The sequence below is a fragment of the Candoia aspera genome, chromosome 3, assembly GCF_035149785.1.
Source record: "Candoia aspera isolate rCanAsp1 chromosome 3, rCanAsp1.hap2, whole genome shotgun sequence".
In the NCBI taxonomy this organism is placed as follows: Eukaryota; Metazoa; Chordata; class Lepidosauria; order Squamata; family Boidae; genus Candoia; species Candoia aspera.
This window is the reverse complement of record NC_086155.1, coordinates 28,331,839-28,356,937: the sequence shown is the minus strand read 5'-3', so window position 1 is coordinate 28,356,937 and position 25,099 is coordinate 28,331,839. Positions and strand designations below refer to the sequence as shown.

Below are 25,099 nucleotides of genomic sequence, written 5' to 3'. Positions count from 1 at the left end.
ATGGCTTGGCCTATTATGTGAATCTAATATAGATTTGCAAAAAACAAAATCTAGTTTCAGAACTGCAGAGTTGGAATCAGTCAGCCTTTATCTGTGCCTTCAGATATATTGTATTGGAATATTTCTATCAGACCACCAGCATGACCAATATTTACACACACACACAAATCTATAAAGGGCAGTATGATTCTTGACATTTAATGTGATTGATAAATAGCTAATAATTTGAAAGAGCGTAAAGAGCATATAGCTTCCTTGTAGATCCTCTTGACTCCTGGTGACATGGCTTTGTTCAACTGGGCAACCACACTAGTGGTTCTGTGTTGTGGAAAATTTAGACAAACAGAGCACAACACTCATGAGAAATAACCGTTTATTCAACAATTGTTGGGTCCCAACTTTCCAAGAAAGAATTATGGATTTTTTTTTACATAGCCACCACATATGATAAAATGTTCCTTCTTTATCATGACATTTCCAACATTTTATCTTATTGTTGATGGAGTTATGTACCATCTGTAAAACATTTTATACCAATTTTCCCTTAAGTTATAACCTGGGGTAAATTTTATTGATTTTTTTTCATAATTCCTCCCACTGTTACCATTGTTTCTTTAAAATTTTGCATCCATTTTATCATGCACGTTTTGATTTGTTCTGGCTCTGTGTCATATTTTAATAACAGTTTGTATATAGGACTTAATAGGTGGTCTTGATTCTATATAAGTACTTCAAATTCTGTCATCTTTTAAAGTCTCTCTTTCCCAATATCACTTTTTTATTCTTCCAGTGATTTGTAATACTTCAACCAAGGTTAAGTATCTGCCACCTTCCCTAAAAGCACACCCAGAGCTAATAATCGATAAGCCAAACATTGTTGTCCTTTTCAGTGGTCACTGGAATCAGTATTTTTTTGATCTGAAAATTTCACAAAATCAGATTAGCAGATTTGTGAATGGCCATTGAAATGAATTGTAATTCTGCACCCTGACCTGAAAAACTCACCTGCCTTGGTTCTTACAACATGTTAAACCATAAGGAGATTGTTTCCTTTTGGCTTAGTGCAATGTGCATCCAGTTCACGTCATACACAAATCATACTTGATGGCATGGCATCTTGTGTGAATGTAGCCAATTGTGGTTTAGTCAATAAATCATGGTTAAGCAACATATACAAATACAGCACATCCACTTTATGGTAGCCAAAAGATACAGAAAACTCTTTTCCTACCATTTAATAGTCACCTGAATTTTGCAGCCCAAATCCAGTAACTTGATAGAATAGGGGAATCAGGCCAGTGGTTTACAGCTCTTGACTCTTGTTATGGAACATATCTCTTATTTAGAAAGCTTAAACAGACTATAGCTTTGCAGGTAAACAAGCTAGGAGAATTAATAGAAATTCTAGAGGGTTTTTTTTTTTTTTTGCTGGTTGTTCGTGCAAAGGCAGGGACGAAGAAGACATTTCCCCTCTCCTCTCGCGATGGCAGAGTCCAGCAAGCTCCCCCTTCCTCCAACAGTGGAAGATTCCACTGGCGAAGTCTTCCTCTTCAGCCGCTCAGTCAGCAAGTCTCTGACGTCTCCGGATCAGACATCATCAAACCTCCCGCTTTCTGTCTCCCCTTCTCCCCACCCCGCAGTTTCACCAGCTAAACCGCGTCCGCGCACGCGCAGAAAGAGAATCGCGTTGCTAGGGTGGAGCGGCCCTTAGTTACCGTGTGTTGCTGCTGCCACCGCGGTTTGATAATCGAGAAACCGTAAGAAAATGGTGGCGACTCCTCAGGTAAATGAATTTCCTTGCGGGCTCTCCCTATGTCATATACGGAGGGGAAGTGTTAGTAATACGTTGCAGACTCACTTCAAACGCTCGTTTTCCGTCCTTGCATCTTGGCCTTGGGATGTGTACAGCTCCCTCGGGCGGGGGCTCAAAGTCCCTTCCTTTGGGCTTGGACTTGCTGGAAGACGATCTGTGCAAAGCATCTGGTGCCTTGGTAGGGTGGTTCAAAGAGGAGGTTTCCCCGGGTGTGTGTAAGGTGGCCCTTCATTGCTCCCAGTCCTAACCGTTGCAGAGGGATTAAAGTGCGGCTGGGAAACTGATGGCCCTTCTACTGTTGCTCTGGAACTGGACCAGCATCACAAAGGATGCTGGGAATGGTAGTTTAGCAACTTTTGGGAAACCGGAGATTCCCCACTGCTGATTTAAGCAGATGCGAAGAGCCTCCTCTTCCTGCCCAACGCGTAAAAGGAGGAAATCTTTTTCATCAGTCCCTTGATGGAGAATATGTTGCTACACTTTCCTAGCAAGGAGCCTCGGTTCTAATATCAGTGTGATGAGCAAAACTTCAGCGAGTTGTCTTTGGGGTGTCTTTGGGCAATTCTGTTCCGTAGAAGGTATGCGTGTTCAACGTCTCCCTCATTCCCGGTTAGCAACATAGGAACTCACCCACAGAGAACATGGTAATGTTTTTCCCTCTGTGTGGTCATATAATAGTCATATATAATTTTCATATAGAATAGTAGTTTTTACCATGGTTTATTGAACAGCCATAATTGTTTAGTTTGCAGATAATAAGCTATAATGGGTGGATTTGCAGAAGCAAAGAGGCCCCATTATGGCTTAGCATTAGGTGTAGATTACCAGATATCTGAATAGGCAAAGGAGGACACAGGCAATTGGAAGGGAGGACAAAGGGGGGTAAAGGAGGACACACCAACTGTTTAACTTTCCTGGCATCCACAACAAAAATTACATTGAAAAACTGCAAAAAAAAAAAAAATACTTAGGCCTACATGAATATGAAATTATTTTTTCCAGCATCAGAAAGACTAGTTTTTCAATGGCAGGAATGTGCTAAAGCTGGTTAGGAGGCAAAAGCCTTTGGTGCCTAACTGATCAATTTCAAGTGCAGCTTCTTAACTTGCAGTTAGTACTTATTAGGGAAGCTCTGTGCTGCAGAGAAAAGCTGCACAGGAAGAGATAGCTTGTAGATACTCAAAAAGCTGGACAATGCTTGATTTTTAATGCTATGCCTGTTAGACAGAGGAGAAGAGGAGAAGTCCTCCTTTTACAGTACATCTGGTAACCCTAATTATGTGTAAACCAGCCTTTATTTCTGTTCCTCAATGGCAGGCATAGATTGACCAATTCCTTTTATTTTTCTAGCTGCAAATGTATATTTACATGCACAAATTTTGCAGTTGTATAACAGTATAATTCATAGTTTCTCACCAAGAATTGTGATCTGGAGAAGATGCTGAGAATTACATTAAAGAACCTACTGTTTTCTTTCTTGCAGCTATAATCTTCAGATTCTATTAAACTATTTGAAGCTGTTTTGTAGATATGCCCTCTGTGTTCTAATAATATATTTTTGTCCTTGAAGATAATTTAATTACAGTTGTCTATGACTAAATAAATATTTTTTCATTATTTGGTGCTATTAATCTTTCTGAAAAAAATGGGATATTTAAAGGTTTTTCATTATGTTTGCTTAAAAGGAAGTTGGAGGGGTACCTTTTTGCTATGAACAGAGCAAACAGGTATTCGGAATTACTCATTTTCTGTAAATTGTATAGCAATAGGATTTTTCCCACCTCTTTTTCTGACCTCCCCCCCTTCAACAGGGAAAATTTCAATGGGCAATAAGGATATATTTCAAATTGAACCCCTAACATTAGGATTTTGGATATCCAGTTCCCAGGATGCCATTTTCAAATCATATGCACACTTGGTTCCTTTAGTAGCATGACTTTAAGAATACTTAACATAAATATACTTTTTTTAGGGAAGAAATATAATTGAAAACAATATGAGTGTTAATTGCTATTTGTTATAATGAGACTTTTAGATCAATTTTCACCCTCATAATTTTATTTGTTTATTGAATTTATATGGCCACATCTCAAGTACGTGACTGGGTAGCTAATAATATTCTTTTTAGAATTGCTATAAAGATAAAATTTTAACAGTTATTTTTTAAAAAAATACCATACTGCACATTAAGCTATGGACAAAATACAATAATTGATATTTATAGCACTTGTTTGCTGTTCCTTTGTTTATGTGATTGTACTCTTTTCTTTATCTTTGAGGTAATTATGGAGGGAGATCTTCGGAATATAATTATCTTCAATGCTTCCAAAAAGGAAATTTTTACTATGAACAGTGGTTATAGGATTTTACAAAAAAAACTTCGTAGTAACTGGAAAATACAGAGGTAGGTGGAAATCCCAGTATTTTATGTCTTTTTTGAAATCTATAATTCGTTCAGATTTTATTTCTTTAAATTTAGAGGGTTCTTGACCCCGGATGACTCTGGGCAACTTACAGTTAAAAGACGAAAGAGGCATAAAACAGCAAAAAGAATCATGCACATCCAGAAAATGTACAATATAACAAAAACAGCTGACAGGGCCTCAACACCCACTCTACCCCCATATCAGTTCTTATGAGATAGGAAAGTGGAATAGAAGAAGAAATGAGTCAACCTTTATTTCTAGACCTGTGGTAAAGTGTAAAGAAGGAAGAAAAATGCTTGGGGAGCATAGGAGGCAAAGTCTTCCTCTCAGCAGGGGTGTGTGTAGAAATTATGCATATTATTAAACTCACATTATCTCAGCCTCAGTCTAAAAAAAGTGAGGATAATTGTAGAAGTAGTGCCTATTTTAACACATCCATGCATTAGTTGTCCTGTAATAAAATTCCCTTGAGCCTTTCAATTTTATTCCATAATCAGGACATTATTTTACATTTCGGATTTTAATAATAGCTTGATTCCTTTGTCCAGTTTTGAAATGTAAAAAAAAAACCCCACAAAATATATATTCTAGTGCAATATTTGCTTCTTAATATTGTGATGTTAGAAACTGATATATATGTTTAAGAAACAGTTCTGAATCCTCATTTTCCAAGTGGGGACAAAAATATAAATGACTTTAAGGCTTATGAAACTAAGGGTTTAGCCTGTTATTTACAATCTTATTTATTCCTCCTTTGGGTCTTCTGTTCATACCTACAGATTAACAAAATAGATACATATAATGTTACATTCAAATCTGTGGTTATGACTTACTATACTCAAATCAGTTAGAATAGTAAGCTATCCTTAAACCAGGTTTTATTGTTTTATAAACTAGGCTGGTTTAGGGACAATAAACATGTGACTTAACACAATTCTATGATGGTTGGTTATATGCTTTCCTTATGTGACTTCCTTACGTGACTTGTATTTTAAGGTTTTCCTTAAAATAGATTGCATTTGTTTTCTGATTTTGAAATGGTGGAATAATATTTCTTGTTCATTGTCCCTAGCTTAAAAGATGAAATCACTTCAGAGAAACTGTCAGGAGTAAAACTGTGGATTACAGCAGGACCCAGAGAAAAGTTTACAGCTGCTGAAGTATGTAGTAGCGCTAATACATTATCTGTTTATTGTCCTGGAGTTAATTATATCTTAAATATTGAGAAGAACTTAAATGTTCATAGTTAATAAGGTTTATATTTTGGTGGAGAAACAGAAAGGTAAAGAATGGGAAGAAAGGGCATGCAAAACTGAAGTTCACACAATTTTGCTGTATGTCAAGGAACAGATTGTTTGTTAGCTTGTAAATCCCTATTGCACTTTTTAAAATATAGTAAGGTTGCAGGATGAATCTGATCATGTTCTTACTAAAAATAGAGTACATGTTCTTAAACGGGAAATGGGATTTTGCAAATATTCAAATATATAAATGTTACAAGTCATGTAGTATGACTGACTTAATTTTCAAGGGGTAATGTCTAAGAAAAAAAATGTGAATCCAACCTTCTATCAATAGGACTAGTTTTTTTCTGCCTCTTTTCCTTCTCAGTTTGAAGTTCTGAAGAAGTATCTAGAAAGTGGTGGGGATATCTTGGTGATGCTGGGAGAAGGTGGTGAATCTCGTTATGATACCAACATCAACTTCTTATTAGAAGAGTTCGGGATCATGGTCAATAATGGTACAGTAATAACTGATATAAGAAAGGGATTACTGCTTTTATAGTTTTAAAAATGTATTCAAACTCTTAGTTCAAAATAGAAAACTAATTACAGCTAAATATCCATTTCAACATCTTTTATATTTTCACATCCAGACTAATAATAATAGTCTGCGAAAGAAAGACATTGTTTGGTTGTAGCTTTAACAAACTCTTTTATTCTTAATGTCTGTTGATTTTGGAAATAACCCTGTACAAGAACATATCTATCTTTACATGACTTTTATGTTTTGTTTTTGTTTCCCCATACATGCCTTTTTCATTGTAATGTTTTATATTATTTTAATTTATTGTCTATTTTTTATTTTGTAATAAACCACTTAGAGATGCCACTGTGATGCTGTTTCTTAATTGTATATGTTTTGTAATCACAATTTTTTTTAACAATATCTGTAAGCTGCCTAGAATCTGGCTGGCTTCAGGCAGTGAGATAACTTTTAGAAATGAATGAATGATCCATAGATATATGAAGCAATAAACAAATGCATTAAATAAGGGAATAAATATTAGGTAAGCTAACACCTGAATATGTCATATTTGTTACGGTTGCACTCCTGAACCCTAGTTGGACAGAGAGCAAGTATGATTTTCAGTTAAATATCTTCTGCCATACTGCCTTTGTTTGCTACAGCTATTCCATTTGTGCTATAACCTCCCTGCATATTAAAATATCAGCAGCCCATTCCACTTTCCATACATAAACATGCTCCAGTGTGAGATAACAGAAGGACCTTGGTTTATAGTGAATAATGTGCCAAGCTGTAGTATGTTTGGTACAATAGCAGTGCACAGAGCATGAAAGCAACTGAAGACAGCTATTAAGATGGGTCACTAAAAAGAGTCCCTGTGCCACTGCACCTCTCTCATTTATTAAGACTTGGCTATTTTTACTTTTGCTAGGGTTATATACGCACTGCTGGTCATAGATTCATCATTAGAAAATATTCCTTTTAATTATGACCGTGAAATGGAATCTCTTTCTTGAAGCATTGCGCTTCAGTAAATACTTGTTTTTCTTTCTTTTAAGATTCTGTGGTAAGAAATGTGTATTATAAATATTTCCATCCTAAAGAAGCCTTGGTGTCCAATGGCGTTTTAAATCGGTAAGTTCTTAGTGGATAATAAGTTGTTGCAGGCAAATTTTATTTAAATAACAATGCTGTATTATAAAATACTAATCTCAGTTGATTTTTTATTTTCCCCAATAAGGGAAATCAGCAGAGCTGCAGGAAAAACAGTGACGGGGATAATAGATGAAGACAACAGTGGAAATGATTCACAGTAAGTATCTTATATGCTACATTGCATATGCTATGGATCTTTTTTTTTAAGTGAGAAAACATACTGTGTTACGGAGACGTATTGTAACAGTATATTATATCTGGAAATGTACAATGCTGTAACATTTTAAAATTGGTTATGACATTCTTTGCATCTTTTTCTAGGGCCCTCACTTTTGTATATCCATTTGGTGCTACATTAAATGTGATGAAACCTGCAGTGGCTGTTCTGTCTACAGGCTCTGTCTGTTTTCCTCTTAATAGACCCATCTTGGCTTTTTATCATTATAAGGTACATCACTGAGTCATAACTTCTGTCTAACTTTAGTTCTTTACGCTAAAATAAGATTTCCTCTGTATTTTTCCATTTGAAAATAGTATGACATGGTTTCAAACAAAAGGATATTAACAACTACTCTATTCCCTTCCCCACCTGGTTTAGCAATTGTTAGAAATAGTTACTGCTATTTTTAAAACACTTTAATACAAAGTACAATACAGTAATTATCATTATTATTAAAATCTGAACCTGGTCTCTAGATCTAGATGTCATCTCTTTGTGGTCTGCCAGGTCATTAAACAGACACTGGGGGGTGGGGGCATGGCTGAGAGCTGCAGTATTACACACATGAGCCATATTATATGTTTGAAGGGAGTATTGGAGGGTTCTTTGTTTGTTTGTTTTTTAATTGTAATGTGCCTATTTTAGGGCTGTACCTTTTGACTGTTTCTCAGATCAGCTAGAAAGAACAGCAAAATATGGAACTGTAGTGTATGCTGTTAAATTTTTTACTGGCTCAAGAAAAGTAAACTTAAAAATAGTGCTATAAATCTTGATTAATCTTTCTTGTTTGCCAACAAAATACAGGTAGTCCTCATTTAATGACCAGTTCCTTAACATCCGGTCAAAGTTACAACAGCTTCAGAGAGGGTGTTTATGGCCTGTAAAGCACTTCAAAATGTTGCACCCCCCCTGCAGTCACATGATCACAATCTGGGTGCTGGGAAACCTGCTTGCTCTTACAACTAGTCGCCAAGTGCCCCACAATCGTGTAATCGCCGTTTGCAATCTTCTATGCCGGCTTCTCCAGAAAGTCAATGGGGAAGCCGGGGGGAAGGTTGCAAGCTGCTGCTGCCTGCCAAGAGGACTTCCTCTTGTCTCTGGGGGCTGTTTAAAGAGCTCCCTGCTGAAGGATTCTCAGCCCCTGAGTGGGGAGGCAGCATGGTAAGGTAAGGAGCACTGGGTGGAGGTAGGTGAAATCCTTTGAGATTCCTGCTCCATGGAAGCAGGCATGAGTGATTTAGCTAAATCCTTGTGCCTGCTTGGACAGAGCTCTTTAGCTCTTTAAACGGCCCCCAGAGATGAGAGGGAGCCGAGATTCAAGCAGGATTCTCGGCCCCTGCATGGGGAGAGACACATGCACAACCTGCACCAGGCCTCCCATGGTCTCCCCACCCGCCTGAGGCACCCCACACTCCTTACCTGGGACTCTGTCTGCTCAACCCACAAGATCGCTTAATGACAGCAACCAGGAGTGCTAATATTGCAGTCGTTGAGTGAAGCAGTTGTTTGCTGTCTTGCTTAATGACAGCTTCGCTCAATGACCGAGATTCCAGTCCCAATTGTGGTTGTTAATTGAGGACTATCTGTAATGTTTTGATAATACCACATTAAGCAGTGTAAGGGCTAAGATCTCTATGCTGATTAGTGCTTCTCTTTTTATAGTACCAATGTATTATAAAAAAAATACCTGACTTTTAAAATTGAATTAATCTAGATAGCATGTTTTAGATGTTCCCTTAGATAACTATAATTCATAAATGTGCTGTTCCTACATTTATTCTTTGATAGAATCAAGGTGGCAAATTAGCAGTATTGGGATCTTGTCATATGTTCAGTGACCAATATTTGGAAAAAGAAGAAAATAGCAAGATCGTGGTGAGTCATATTTAATCTTGTTATACTACCATTCAAATGAAAGGTTGGTAATTTTTTCCTTAAGCTTAAAAGTTAATGTATCATTATGAGCATACTTAAACCAATGCAAGTAGAAAGATTTGCTGCTTTATCCTTTCCTTCAGACCTTTATTTATTTATGTGTTCATGCATGCATGCATGCATTTATGGGACTTATGTATTGCTTCAATCAAACTAGACCGTATTGTTGTTGCTTTTTGGTACACTGATGCTAAGCCAGCCAATTTTCATGTTAAATGCATGAAGACCACATTTTTCTTTGCTCCTTGACAGTTATAGTTACTTTAATAGGAGAGGATATGCAGATAGAATATTTTTCAGATAATTCAAGTAACTTTAAACACTTAATACTTGATTACTAGGCTCTACACTAACTCACTAATACAATGACAAGAGTTTTAAACCCTGTTATAGGTCATCAAACTTTCACAGAGATAAAGGGGATAAGGTAGCTGAGTTGTGGGGCCAGGTTTTTAATGTTAATGTTGTTTATTTAAATGTTTCACAAACATAACAGAGTTCTGTGGTTTCTTAGGATGTACTTTTCCAATGGCTTACAACAAACGACATTCACTTAAATCAGATAGATGCTGAAGATCCAGAAGTAAGTGTATGTGTGTATGTGTTGATGTGCATAAGCTTTACTGCACAAACCATAAGTTGTTATAAAATATTAAGAAAATTAAACAGATTGATAAGGCATCATGTAACAAATGACAGTTCACTTTTGTCATTAATGGAGTAAGTCTGAAGGAGCAAGATATAATTCTCTATTTTCAGATAAATATTTGAAATTTAAACTTACAATTAAAAAAATTAGTGTACGTATTGTGCATACATGTGATTTCCTTTCTGGTATAATTCCAAGCCTTAAAAAAAGTTTTTGCACCATAACCATAAGAATTTATTATAGCTATAGACCAGTATAAATGAATTCCAGGTAAAAATATAATTCCTAAATAAAAGGAAGATATTGAAGGCCAATAAAAGAACATAGGGATATAATAGCTAGATATAGATGATTAGCTGGATAAATACCTACATTTAGCTCTAACCATAATTCTCTAAAATAAGTGATCAACAGAATCAACAAGGAGTCTCTAAGAGCTGCTTAATATGCTGAGGCGTATTGTACAGACAGTAGAGCAACATTTAGCAACATTCTGTGAGATGGAGTCAGACTGATCTGATAATAACAGCTGGAGGTAAAAGGAGTCAGAGTGACCTGGATGTTTAACTAGAAATGGAAATAGCAACTTCTACCAAGCATTAACATAGCAGAAGTAGTACAAAAGAACATGATTCAGCATGTGAATTGTTCTTCCACTGCAGGGATATAATCTCCACCTAAATTAAATGTTTCAGTACCTCCCCTCAATAACAGCGGTTGGGAGGGCTTTAAATCTGATCAAAGGAAATGATCTCCTGAATTTAGGGTAGGGACTGTTATTTGGCTGAAGTACCTTGCTAGGCAGAATAGATGAGTAGATCTGCTCAGGAACACATTTCTAGACAAAGGTGACAGGCCCATTTGTATCTCCAAATCCAGAGCATGTTGCTTAAGAGTGGATAATATTCATTCATAGCCCATCAGAGCCTTAAGAACCCGAAGAGTTTTAGTTTCTGATAGAGTGCCTGGCTCTAATAGGAATTAAAGTTCTCAACCAGAATTACAGGAGCCAGACCAATGGGAAAGAAGAGTAACTTAAGCCAGTCAGAAAACATCCAAATAGATGTTTCAGTTTTAGACACCATACTAGGAATGCAGTGGGAGGCTTGGAAGATGGTGCTTAGAAACTGGGACTGTACCTTTTTTGAGGGGAGAGAATGACCTATATGGGCCCAACTGAGCTCCATAGAGAGGTTCAGCATGGACTTTGCAGTGCTTAATTTTTTTTTATCAGATACAAATTGAGTTTCTTTGAAGAAATGAAAGAGTTGGAGATCTGAGGCTGATTTTTGTCATTTAGGATAACGTAATTGGCATGGGATTTACGATTGCTTAAGTACTTGAATGACTTAACTTGTTCTATTGAATTATTGTTTAATTGCAAAAACCATGACCTTTGTTTTAGAATAGTTGATTTCAAGCATTTCTCCTCAGCAGTACTCAGCAACGTATTATACACAGAGGTGATTTCTTTTCTGGTACAATTCTAAGTCTTTAAAAAAACAGTTTTTCATCAATCTGCATGCATTATGCATTGTTGATATCAGCCACCCTTAATGTTTTAACCAAAAGGTTTGTAAGTAATTGTTGGGGCCAGGATATATCTGAAAATTTAAACAATAATGAAATAAATCTGCTAAGATTATGCAATCAGGGCAAATTGCCAGATAGTAGACTACTAGAACATTAGCCACTTCTTTGGTTGTTCAAAAAGTACATTTTCTCTTAATTAAGAACACATCTAAAGACAGTTGCATTAAAGCATCCCAAGAATCTTGTGTTTTTTCCCCATGTAAGTCTCTGAATGGAGACGCTAATCCCTGTATTTTGTCTTTCCTTGTACAGCATTACTTCATGAAATACAATGGAGACCTATTTTTGTTCTGACCAAGCTTTAGCTATACTTAAAAGGGCAAAAATATGCTTCAAAATGGAATTTTGAATCACATGTATGTCCTTTCCTATTTTTATACTTCAAATAGGAGCAATATATTTTGATAGCTTCAAAGCTTTCATAGTTGGGAGAATCATGCCACTCTCTATTGAAATGGTATAATTACCATGGCCAAAGTTTCAATATTTTGTTATGATGTTTGAGCTAGTTTAGATTATATTGAAAATGTATTCTCAGATTCATAAAAGTTTTAAGCCTGATTAAAAACAACCTGTCAGATTTTCAGTTTGTTGTTTATTCGTTTAGTCGCTTCCGACTCTTCGTGACTTCATGGACCAGCTCACGCCAGAGCTTCCTGTCGGTCGTCAACACCCCCAGCTCCCCCAGGGACGAGTCCGTCACCTCTAGAATATCATCCATCCATCTTGCCCTTGGTCGGCCCCTCTTCCTTTTGCCTTCCACTCTCCCTAGCATCAGCATCTTCTCCAGGGTGTCCTGTCTTCTCATTATGTGGCCAAAGTATTTCAGTTTTGCCTTTAATATCATTCCCTCAAGTGAGCAGTCTGGCTTTATTTCCTGGAGGATGGACTGGTTGGATCTTCTTGCAGTCCAAGGCACTCTCAGAATTTTCCTCCAACACCACAGTTCAAAAGCATCGATCTTCCTTCTCTCAGCCTTCCTTATGGTCCAGCTCTCGCAGCCATATGTTACTACAGGGAACACCATTGCTTTAACTATGCGGACCTTTGTTGTCAGTGTGATGTCTCTGCTCTTAACTATTTTATCGAGATTTGTCATTGCTCTTCTCCCAAGGATTAAGCGTCTTCTGATTTCCTGACTGCAGTCAGCATCTGCAGTAATCTTTGCACCTAGGAATACAAAGTCTTTCACTGCTTCTACATTTTCTCCCTCTATTTGCCAGTTATCAATCAAGCTGGTTGCCATAATCTTGGTTTTTTTGAGGTTTAGCTGCAAGCCAGCTTTTGCACTTTCTTCTTTCACCTTCATCATAAGGCTCCTCAGTTCCTCTTCGCTTTCAGCCATCAAAGTGGTATCATCTGCATATCTGAGATTGTTAATGTTTCTTCCAGAGATTTTAACTCCAGCCTTGGATTCCTCAAGCCCAGCTTGTCGCATGATGTGTTCTGCATACAAGTTGAATAGGTAGGGTGAGAGTATACAGCCCTGCTGTACTCCTTTCCCAATCTTAAACCAGTCCGTTGTTCCGTGGTCTGTTCTTACTGTTGCTACTTGGTCGTTATACAGATTCTTCAGGAGGCAGACAAGATGACTTGGTATCCCCATACCGCTAAGAACTTGCCACAATTTGTTATGGTCCACACAGTCAAAGGCTTTAGAATAGTCAATAAAACAGAAATAGATGTTTTTCTGAAACTCCCTGGCTTTTTCCATTATCCAGCGGATATTGGCAATTTGGTCTCTAGTTCCTCTGCCTTTTCTAAACCCAGCTTGTACATCTGGCAATTCTCGCTCCATGAATTGCTGAAGTCTACCTTGCAGGATCTTGAGCATTACCTTACTGGCATGTGAAATGAGTGCCACTGTTCGATAGTTTGAACATTCTTTAGTGTTTCCCTTTTTTGGTATGGGGATATAAGTTGATTTTTTCCAATCTGATGGCCATTCTTGTGTTTTCCAAATTTGCTGGCATATAGCATGCATTACCTTGACAGCATCATCTTGCAAGATTTTGAACAGTTCAGCTGGGATGCCGTCGTCTCCTGCTGCCTTGTTATTAGCAATGCTTCTTAAGGCCCACTCAACCTCACTCTTCAGGATGTCTGGCTCTAGCTCACTGACCACACCGTCAAAGCTATCCCCGATATTGTTATCCTTCCTATACAGGTCTTCTGTATATTCTTGCCACCTTTTCTTGATCTCTTCTTCTTCTGTTAGGTCCTTGCCATCTTTGTTTTTGATCATACCCATTTTTGCCTGGAATTTACCTCCAATGTTTCTAATTTTCTGGAAGAGGTCTCTTGTCCTTCCTATTCTATTGTCATCTTCCACTTCCGCGCATTGCTTGTTTAAAAATAATTCCTTATCTCTTCTGGCTAACCTCTGGAATTTTGCATTTAATTGGGCATATCTCCCCCTATCACTGTTGCCTTTTGCTTTCCTTCTTTCTTGGGCTACTTCTAGTGTCTCAGCAGACAGCCATTTTGCCTTCTTGGTTTTCTCTTTCTTTGGGATGTATTTTGTTGCCGCCTCCTGAACAATGCTGCCAACTTCTGTCCATAATTCTTCCGGGACCCTATCTACTAAGTCCAGTCCCTTAAATCGATTCCTCACCTCCACTGCATATTCCTTAGGAATATTAGTGAGCTCATATCTAGCTGATCTGTGGGTCTTCCGTAATCTCTTGAGTCTGATCCTAAATTGTGCAAGAAGAAGTTCGTGATCTGAACTACAGTCAGCTCCAGGCCTTGTTTTTACCGACTGTACAGATGTCCGCCACCTTTGGCTGCAAAGGATGTAATCAATCTGATTTCGGTGTTGTCCATCTGGTGAAGTCCATGTATAAAGCCGTCTCTTAGGTTGTTGGAAGAGAGTGTTTGTTATGCAGAGCGAATTGTCTTGGCAAAATTCTATCAGCCTATGTCCTGCTTCATTTTGTTCTCCCAGGCCATACTTACCTGTAATTTGAGGTGTCATTTGACTGCCCACCTTAGCATTCCAGTCTCCCGTGATGAAAATAACATCTCTTTTAGGCGTGTTGTCCAGTAGGTGCTGCAGATCCTCATAGAACTGCTCTACTTCAGCTTCTTCAGCATTTGTGGTTGGGGCGTATATTTGGATCACTGTGATGTTAGATGGCTTGCCCTGAATTCGAATTGAGATCATTCTGTCGTTTTTTGGGTTGTATCCAAGCACTGCTTTAGCCACTTTACTATTAATTATGAAGGCTACTCCATTTCTTCTGTGGTCCTCTTGTCCGCAGTAGTAGATCTGGTGGTCATTTGATGTGAAGTGGCCCATTCCAGTCCATTTCAGTTCACTGACGCCCAGAATGTCTATCTTTAATCTTGACATCTCACCAATAACCACATCCAATTTGCCCTGGCTCATAGATCTTACATTCCAGGTTCCAATGGTGTGTTGATCCTTAGAACATCGGATTCGCCGTTCACCACCAGCACCGTCGGCCGCTAGCCGTCCTTTCGGCTTTGAGCTAGCTGCGTCATCACGTCTGGGGCTAGTTGAGCTCATCCTCTGTTCCTCCCCAGTAGCATTTTGACCATCTTCCGACCTGGGGGTCTCATCTTCCGATGGTATACCGACATATCTCTGGTTGTACTGATCCATTTAGTTTTCACGGCAAGAATACTGGGGTGGGTTGCCATTACCTTCCCCAGGGATCGCATTTAGTCTGACCTCTCTGTCATGACCTTCCCATCTTGGGTGGCCCTTCACGGTTTAGCTCATGGCATCATTGAGGTGCTCAAGCTCCAGCACTACAACAAGGTAACGATCCTTTGCTGAAGCAGATTTTCAGTAAAAAGCTTTATTTGTTCTGGCAAAAGGTATGATTGTGCTTTATCTCAATTAATGTTCAGTGCATTCCTTCAACTAGCACCCTTCCAAGATGGATTTTACAATAAAAAATAAAACAATTTCATAATCAGTGTTAACATTAGTATATTATGACCGAAATATTTTGCTATTCAAATCACAGTTTATTATTCAAAACATTTGTATTAGGAGATGTATTTGCTCATAGTCAGAAGATGGAACAAACTGGATTTGAATTACACTGCTGAGTTATAGTATCTTGGCTAGTAATTAAAATACAGTTATTATATATTTACATATCTTAGTAGCCATGCTCATTTTTTAAAATACCACTGTTACTTTGCTCTTTGTTTTTTTTCAGATTTCTGATTATACAATGCTTCCTGATATAGCCATTTTGTCAGAACGACTACGGGTTTGCTTGCAGGAGGGAGATGAGAATCCACGGGACTTTACAACACTCTTTGACATGTCTATTTATCAACTGGATACTACAGCACTTCCCAAAATTATTAAGTCAGTATCTGAGAGTATCTATTATTCTCAAAATAAAATCTTGTTTTTTAAAACACAATAACAAATTATACTCCTTACATTTTAGATTGAACATTAATCGTAAGATGTTTGGATTTAAATATTGTATGCATTGTCATAGAAATCTAAAATTAATCTACAATGTTTAGATAATTGCAATCTATTTTGGATAGGTGGCAATAATAAAAATTGTAGTAATATATAGAAAACTCAAAAAAGCAAGCAAATAAGCTAATGGACTTCCATGTGTGCACCAGAATTTTTTAAGATTATATCATCCCAGATCCAGAAGCAGCAGCAAATAATAATGGGATGTGGCCAGGAAAATATCTATCTTTGCCTCCTCTACGCCGAAGGTTGTGTTTCCCAGCAGGGTTGTGAGAAAGAGTTCTGGAACTATGGTTCTTCTGGAACTGATACCCATTTCTCTTCAGTGCAGCAAGTAGCACAGCAGTCTCTTCTCTATTTATACATCTGCCGCAGAACTAGTTGTATTTTTTTTAAGCAAAAGTTCCCATTGGTGATACATAAGCCAGTTGCTTGCTAACATATTTGTTCTAAGGGTTATTAGTTCTTGACTGTGGCCTTAATATATAACACCTTTTCCTTATTGACCAATAGCATTTCACTGCTCAGATTATATATAAGTTTCTATGTTTGTATAAGAATATAAGTATTTTAGGAATACTTTGAATTGCAAGGATCAAAATATTAACCTTCTGTGAAGTACACTGGATTATCTGACAGTGTAGTCCTAAGCAGAGTTACTTTGAAGTTGCCCCTATTCAGTTCTGTAGAACTTATTCCCTAATAGTTGTTTAGGAGTGCACCTTCAGTAATAATGTTTATGTACCGTATTGTCAATTATATATGTACTGTATTGTCGATTAGATGTTTTACATTTATTATCAAATTATGTAAGCTAACTTTATTCTACAGATCTTATGAACAGCTGAATGTGAAATATGAACCACTTCAGCTAATTCAGCCACAGTTTGAAACACCTTTACCTGCACTCCAGCCAGCAGTGAGTAACAGTGTCATTTGTTCTTACTTGTTTTCTCTACATGCTTATTTTATTGTAGTATTTTGTTTCTGGATATAAGAGTTGATCCATAGGTAAACAAATAATTTAGTAGCCAGTGTATATCAGTAAAATTAAGAGATGAGTATTACAAAGGTTGGATCCGAAGCACATCATAAGACATTGGAATACCTGTAGTAAAGGTGAATCAAGCAGAGCGTTTGTGGGAAAGGCTAAAACTTGAGACAAAGGGTAACAGAAATAGAGATTATGAATAGGTTATAAACAGAACAGCTAATTGCTTTCTCAGATGCATATGGTATAAGTAAATACCAAGGTTAAAATGGTTTGACTAGTATCTATACCAATATTCCTTTTTGAATAAATAAGGACAAATCACATGTTTGCTTCACCTTTTTGCTATTAGGTTTTTCCACCAGCCTTCAGAGAGTTACCTCCTCCCAGCCTGGACTTGTTTGACTTGGATGAAACCTTTTCTTCTGAGAAAGCTCGTCTTGCCCAAATAACAAACAAATGTGAGTAGTCCAAACATTTGGAGTGAGGTTGCTAAGCTAATTTGTGGGGTGGGTAAGTACTCCAGCAACTTAAATCCTCCACAATGGGCTATGATTTCAAACTAAGTTGGTGAAATTTGGATCTGTAATTTTCTATTATATTCTCTAGAAGTATTAATGTATGAATAGTGAATACTGCGGGTGGGGGGGGTTGCACAAATATATCCAAATAACAATTTCTCCATGTCTGGTGAAGTAAGTTTTGAACTTCTGTCTACCATAAATTGATTTAAAGCTCAATCTCAGTGACTGCATTGTAGTGGATTTTTTCTTGATAAAAGTGATGGAATGGACCCATTTATTTTAGGATTACCAGGTGTACTATATTTGATACAAAAAAAAACCATTTTGAAAATGTTGCAGTTGGAGAAGAAAGCATGATGAACAAAACCATAAATTCTTGATCAGCAGAGAAGACTTTTTTTCCCATAAACTGAGACATGGAAATCTCTCTGTTATCTCTGCTTTCAGGTAGATCAACAGGATTGTTAGACCACTTTAGGCTTTTTAAGATGAGCAGAAGCATTGTAACTAGATCACCTATTGAAGAGAAATGTGAAGTATTTGTGGGCGGTACATCTGTTATTGCAGTCAGTGTACCATCTCATACTGGCCTTTGATTTAAAGAAACTGCCTTCTTCATGATTTCAATCCTAAGTTTTAAATCTCTAGCGAAGTGATTTCTAATTGATTCACATAATTTCTTAACATCTATCAAGACTTCTATTAAATCTTAACTGTGTTATTTTTAAGGCATACATTTTAATTCATTTTTAAACTTAACTATATCTGCACTACAACTCTCCAGATTTTAAAAATAATTATTTTGTTTGAATTAAATCTACCTGTTCTTTGTCACTGAATAATTTTTGGTTATTAATTGCTTTTAAAATATGAAAGTAGTGGAATAATGAGACACTACATGACTAAATGGCTATAGAACATTGGAACAATATTTCTGTAATAATGAAAACTCATATAAGGTTAAGACAGCATATGACTTAGTGTTTATAAACAAAATTAAATTATCCAATGTGTTAGAAACAAACAGAGATCATCTATCATATGTGAAAATGCCTGGTTTTACTGGCATGTAATGAATACAACAGAAGAAAATATATTTCATTATGACATTCAATTAGATCCTGTGGTTTATTTTTCAGTTGTACAAATGAATTTGTTGAGCAAACTCATAAGCAGTTAGTTTTAAAAATAGTTATATATGCAAAATATGGGAGATCGTTGATGTTGCTGTCAGTTAATTAATGGTTGTAAAATATTTAATAATTTGTCGTTATAGCAAAGTCCATAAATTATAAGAGTGGTGGAAAATAGATGAAATATATAAGATAATAATTTAGGCTTTATTGAATTTTATAAAACCTCATTTGTTTTTCATCCTTTCAGAATGCCTTTCAGCCAGAAACTGCAATAGCAATTTCAATTTACCAATTATTATTGTTTATAAGTAGACCTGTTGCTCAAAGCAACAAATGTGTGAACATTGGATGGAATGACAGCTAGCATTTATTAATGTTTTCAATGAAAATTAAACACAGTTGATGAATGTATTAATTATCTCTTTCACATACAAGTATGGCAATGTTTTCTCTCAGTTATTAAATCAGATCTTTCACACTACTTTTCCTATGCTCTTTAGAAGACGAGATATTATAAATTCTTTACATAAATAGGTATCGTGGCTCCAAATAATATTTGCATCTATGTGTAGTCATGTTTCTTTTTATTTTATTAGGTACTGAAGATGATCTGGAATTCTACGTCAGAAAATGTGGCGATATCCTAGGGGTAACTAATAAACTGCCAAAGGAACAGCAAGATGCCAAGCATATACTAGAACATATTTTCTTTCAAGTGGTGGAGTTCAAGAAGCTAAATCAAGTAATTACTGAACATTTTCCTTCCAGCTATGTCTAATGGTTTTACAGGTAGTCTTCACTTAATGACCACTTGTTAAGAGTCCATTCAAACTTACAATGGTGCTGAATGAGTAGTAGTTACAGCCAGTCCTCATACTTATGGCTGTCACATCCTCACGGTCATGTGATTGCAATCTGGGCGCTTGGTGCCTGGCTCACAGTTACGATGTTGCAGCATCCTGTGGTCATGTGATTGCAATTTGTGACCTTCTCTGCTGACTTCAGACAAGCAAAGTCAATAGGGAAGCTGGCAAGAAGTTGCAAGTCATGGTCACATGACCTACACGGTTCTCACTTAACAACAGCAATTGGGACTACCAAAACTGCCATTGCTAAGTGACGCAGTCAAGTGTTTTTTGTTTTTTTTTACTTAAGATGGAGTTTCCAGTCCCAATTAACATCATTAAGCAAGAACTACCTGTATAGGAAAATACAAAATTAGATTCCTGGGAAAGTGGATATCTTCTTGATCTCAGAGTGCTGCTTTGGAAGTAGCATAATGAAATAAATCATACATTTTGCTTTTAAATTAAGAGTATTGATATAATACTTCAGGTAGAATTTTTTTAAGGTAAGATGATTCTGCAGTCTGGCTTCTATAAAACAATTATCTGTGATCTAGATCTATGACTTGTGGCCAGTGGGTCAACATGATCAATCTCATTTAAGTTCTGTTATCCAGTATTGACAAACTCCCCCCTACCCCCATATATGAGATGTGTATGTGTATATATAGGGGAGTATGTCTATGAGATTTCGTGCTTCATTTAACCCTTAATTGGAAGATGTGCAGGGATGGGGATCACTGAGTAAGTAGGAGTTAAAATATATTCTATTTTTTGCTGATTTTTCAAATCATTGTATGTGGCCTTGCTTCTTTTTGTAGTGCAGCTCCCAAGATACCATTTAAAGGCATGTGGTTCTTGGCCCAAAGGAAGTTGCATATACTGAACTTAGGTGATGCTCCCACATAGACTGAGTCTGTGTACTTCTTCCTTTTCAAATTTTAGATCTAAGTCTAGTACATAAATCATACTGTTGTTTTTATGAATAAATTGAAACAAGCTGATTAGATTTTACTCTTGTTGAACACAGTGTTATCCTGCACCAAGGTTAGCTCTTAAAAGATGATTTGGGAATACTCCTAATCTCTTAATCCTTGTTAATTCAGGTTTGTTATTTAGGGCTGGTTAGCTCAGAATATTTCAAGTTGTTTTCTTGAGGTGTCTTGCAACTGAGCATAATGTAGCTTTGGTGCTATGAAAGCAGCCGTATACTGTACAAAGTACAATCTGCACCAGCATTTTTATGTGATGTGCCCTGAAACAGCTAGTGCAATATCAAGTGTCTAATTTCTCCAGGGTCTCCTTATGATGTGTGGGATGCGGTGGCTGCGGGTTAAACCGCTGAGCTGCTGAGCTTGCCGATCAGAAGGTTGGCGGTTCGAATCTGCGTGACGGGGTGAGCTCCCGTTGCTAGTCCCAGCTCCTGCCAACCTAGCAGTTCGAAAACATGCCAATGTGAGAAGATTAATAGGTACCGCTTCCGTGGGCAGGTAACGGCATTCCGTTTAGTCATGCCGGCCACATGACCACAGAAGCGTCTATGGACAAACGCCGGCTCCTCGGCTTTGAAATGGAGATGAGCACCGCCCCCTAGAGTCAGACATGACTGGACTTAATGTCAAGGGAAACCTTTACCTACCTCCTTAGGTAAAGGTAAAGGTTTCCCTTGACGTAAAGTCCAGTCGAATCCGACTCTAGGGGGCGGTGCTCATCTCCGTTTCTAAGCCTTGGAGCCGGCGTTGTCATAGACACTTCCGGGTCATGTGGCCAGCATGACGACTCGGAACGCCGTTACCTTCCCGCTGAAGCGGTACCTATTGATCTACTCACATTTGCATGTTTTCGAACTGCTAGGTGAGCAGGAGCTGGGACGAGCAACGGGAGCTCACCCCGCCGCGCGGTTTCGAACTGCCGACCTTCCGATCAGCAGCTCAGCGGTTTAACCCGCAGTGCCACCGCGTCCCCTACCTACCTCCTTACGATGGTTATTCTCTTTAAAAAGCAAACGTCATACTGCAGTATTCAGAGTAGTTCTGTGTACATTGATTTATGTGGCTAGGGAAGATAATATCCAGAATTTCAGAGGCAGTACAGTGGCAGACACAAAGTTAGGTAGTTAATAGGGTGAGCTGAATATTGGTGGTGTATCTCTAAATACTCTTGTTTACTAAAGTCAGTTTGTCAATAGAAAATATTTTACAATATATCTTTAAAAATTTAAAAACTGGAAATGGAGAGTCTAGGATGATGTGTGATGTGCTTTAATATTTTTCTTTTTCTCTTCTTAAAGGAACATGATATTGATACAAGTGAAGCTGGATTCCAGGGTGGTTTCTGAAAAATTCTGAGCATAAATAATCCTTTTTGGCAGAAGAAGAATAATTTACTGAACAAGCACATAACTGACTTATCTGCCAATTTTTTATAGCTTACACCATGTTGTAAATATGGAGATATTCTAAAATTTTGAATGAGAGCCCGTCTTAGAGGCAGTAATTTTGATTTTTTTTAATATATAAAATATATATTTAATGTGTTTTTTAAATAAATCATTTGTACAACTTGAAATTCTTGCTTCTGATTAGTTGGTCTTCTAAAGATGCTTCTGAGTAATATAAATATGTATGAGACCCACTTATGTAAAAATAGTAAGTAAAATGTGAATTGCCACAGAGTTGCTCAATTTGCATATAAAGCCTTACAATATCTGCCTCTGGGGGGAAAAAATTAATAGATTTTACTCTTACACTTAATGCAGAGTAAAGCATTAACAACCAGGCTAGATTATAAACCAGCAACTACACATTTCATTGCTATTCCTTAGAAACGTATGAGAGTTTGCTGCACCAATACCTGGGATTCACACATCATGCTATGCCATGGTTTCTTTTAACCAATTTTTGTTAACTAAAACACCATTGCCTAAAGTCACACTGTATTAAACCAAATCCAGACAAACCATGTGGCTGAGTGCACTGTGTGGCGATGATTGCTACTGCAAGACTGTTCCATCTAGATATGAAACATAGATGGAGTTCCATGAATTAGGATGTCAAAGGCCTGTCTTCAGGTACAGCTTTGGATGAGGAAGTCTGTTCAGCCATTCTTGATCAGAAAGGCTTTTCAGTAGCTTAACTGCAGAGATAGCTATAATAGCTGTTGTGTCTTAAGTTGATTAAAGCAGATCAAGAATATTCTCATTTTGAGTTAGAATGACATGATTTAAAACCTCAGGTTAAACAGTTCACATGAGGGTTAAGGGGCTACCTAAGGTGATTCTTCAGTGTTGTAATGCCAATAGATACTCATAGTTGATTTAATCTCAGAGGAAGGAATTAAAGCAACTGATCTCCCCACATAACAGTGCTTTTTGTTCTGCTTGGTAGCTTGCTTTATAGGAATGAAGTATAGTCTTTTAGCTCCATTTACTCATACCCACCGTCCTGTAACAATTTATTTCAAGGAAATGGAAGCAATTCATACTGCTGACAGGTGGACAGGCGGGGGGAAAAAAACTTTGAACAAAAGTCCGCATTCTGCTTCCTGCATAAGGTAGGCTTTGGTTTAGGTTTCCTGCAAGCTTAAAGAATCCATTTCTCTTTGTATACTGTTATCAAATCCTTCTTTGAGGATGTCAGTAGGTGATCCATGTTGCCAAAATAGTGTAGGAAAAAAAAGAGGAACCTGTTACAACTGTCCTACTACTAGGCTAATCCAACTTAACAATTTGATGTTTGAAGACTTAAGAGGACTTCAGTGGATGAACTGCACAGCAAACATTGCTACCTCTTGTACTTTTTTGTCTATATACGCTTGCCCTTTCCTCCGATAAAGAATCTCATCTAATCTTCATAAAGACCTTGAAACATTGGAACGTCAGATCACATTTAGTTTGCTACAACTTAGCAGTAACTAAATTCATACAATGTGAACCGTGATTTATTAATCCACAACTAGATCCATATATTGTGCTAGACCAAACCAAGTTATGGCCGAGGGTAATAAGTAATAAGACTCAACATATTCCTTTAGCTAAAAGTCTTCTAGATCCCCTGCTAATAATCAGGATGAAAGCAGTTCAGAGCTTGAGAAGTCTTTACTGCAATAAAAGTTGCTCCAAAGCCATAACTGAGATAAGCTGTCTATACAGAGCAGCTATATTCACAGGTGACATTCCTAGTTTTAGCCCTACTGATTCCTAAGAGTAAAAGCAGGGACTAAATTTACTGACATCACAACACAGCTGGTTGGTGGAGTAGCAAGACATTCATAGAGCTAAGTTTTTTATTCACATTTCAACCAACAACCCCAAGACCAGCCCCCCACAAAGACAACAGATTAAATACTAAAACATATAAAGTAATATTTCACCCAGTTGAGAATGAAGCTCTTTTTTGCACCAAGGTTTTCTGTAGCTCACTGCATGTATTTCAGCTCTTCACATGAACTTTAGTGGAAGAGCTGGACATTCAGTGGTATCTACATTCAGAGCATGGCAAAAAGGCTATACTGTAAGTAATATAGTTGTTTTAAGTTTTCCAGTAAATCTTGCTCTCAGTTCTGAATTTAGGCTGTTCAAACAATAAATTAGATTAATTGCTATCATGCACAGGTCCTTAAATACAAAAGGATGAAGTTGCTTTCAGTTAATGTCTTTGTGGCACAATATCTTATTAGACCAGTTCTTTATTTGAATTTTTGTTTCAGTTGTCAGCAGAAGGGATGGCAAGAGAAGCATCAGCTGGCTTCACTGATGGATCAAGTGGCATAGCAAAATGTGACATCTCCAGAGAAGGAGTATCAGTTTTCATGCAACCCAGGCAGCCAATATCTTCTAAGCTTGCTTCAAGAGGCAGAGTGTTTTCCAGAGTGGCTTGTATTCCAGAGATCTCCCATATTGGTGGGGGTAGTGGCTTCTTGAAGACCACAAAATCACTCATTTCAGAATTTTTTAATACCATGTTCTCAATTAGTACAGAAGCCTTGTCTTCTTTGCATGGTGTGGATGACTTAGTATCATGGAAAGTGTTCACCACGGGATTTGCTTTGCTGTTATTAGCAGAGCTCAAGTTTGACAAGTCAAAGGCAGATGGCTGGAGTGGAGTTTTGCAAAAAGATGTCCCACTGTCACATGAAGTTTGCAGGTCTCCCTTCACGCTACTCAAAGAGGATTCTGTTACCTTGACAGTTAAAGTATTCCCTTTACTTCTATTATGAATATAGCTTGTACTGTCCCATATTTCTGATTTGGGAACACTATTCATGTCCAGAAATAAGCTGCTACCTGGAGAGTTGCTACAGATGGAAGCACTGATCAGAAACCCATTGTCTAGTATGTCTTTCAGTGACAAAGTATTACTACAGCTTTGAGAAGACATCTTCTGGTTTAGAATTCTTAGTAGTACCTGATAACAGAGATAGCCAGGTTAACAATAAACATTGCTAAGGAGTTTTCAAATTTCATTTTCTCTCTTGCTGGTCACCTGAAGAGGTCTACTGGATTTAAACCTAGCAACTCCAACTTTATTTGAAGGAAAGTATGGGGGCCAAAGTGGGAGGGAATAATGGCAAACTACCTTTCCATTA

General features: G+C 37.4%; 1 protein-coding gene across 2 annotated transcripts; it reads left to right on the top strand.

The window, feature by feature from the left end:
• Positions 1 to 1,501: 1,501 nt before the first annotated feature.
• IFT52 (intraflagellar transport 52) lies at positions 1,502 to 22,045 on the top strand. Of its 2 annotated transcripts, XM_063297182.1 has the most exons (14): positions 1,502 to 1,783; positions 4,093 to 4,217; positions 5,312 to 5,399; positions 5,851 to 5,980; positions 7,047 to 7,122; positions 7,229 to 7,300; positions 7,465 to 7,591; positions 9,152 to 9,238; positions 9,813 to 9,881; positions 15,737 to 15,891; positions 16,849 to 16,936; positions 17,361 to 17,469; positions 19,265 to 19,410; positions 21,804 to 22,045. In XM_063297182.1, the coding sequence occupies exons 1-14, from the start codon at positions 1,766 to 1,768 to the stop codon at positions 21,849 to 21,851; spliced, it is 1,338 nt and encodes a 445-aa protein (XP_063153252.1). In that variant the 5' UTR covers positions 1,502 to 1,765; the 3' UTR covers positions 21,852 to 22,045. The 2 variants fall into 2 exon arrangements, with proteins under 2 accessions (XP_063153252.1, XP_063153253.1); XM_063297183.1 differs by lacking the exon at positions 4,093 to 4,217 and having other exon boundaries at positions 1,507 to 1,783; positions 21,804 to 22,039.
• Positions 22,046 to 25,099: the final 3,054 nt, after the last annotated feature.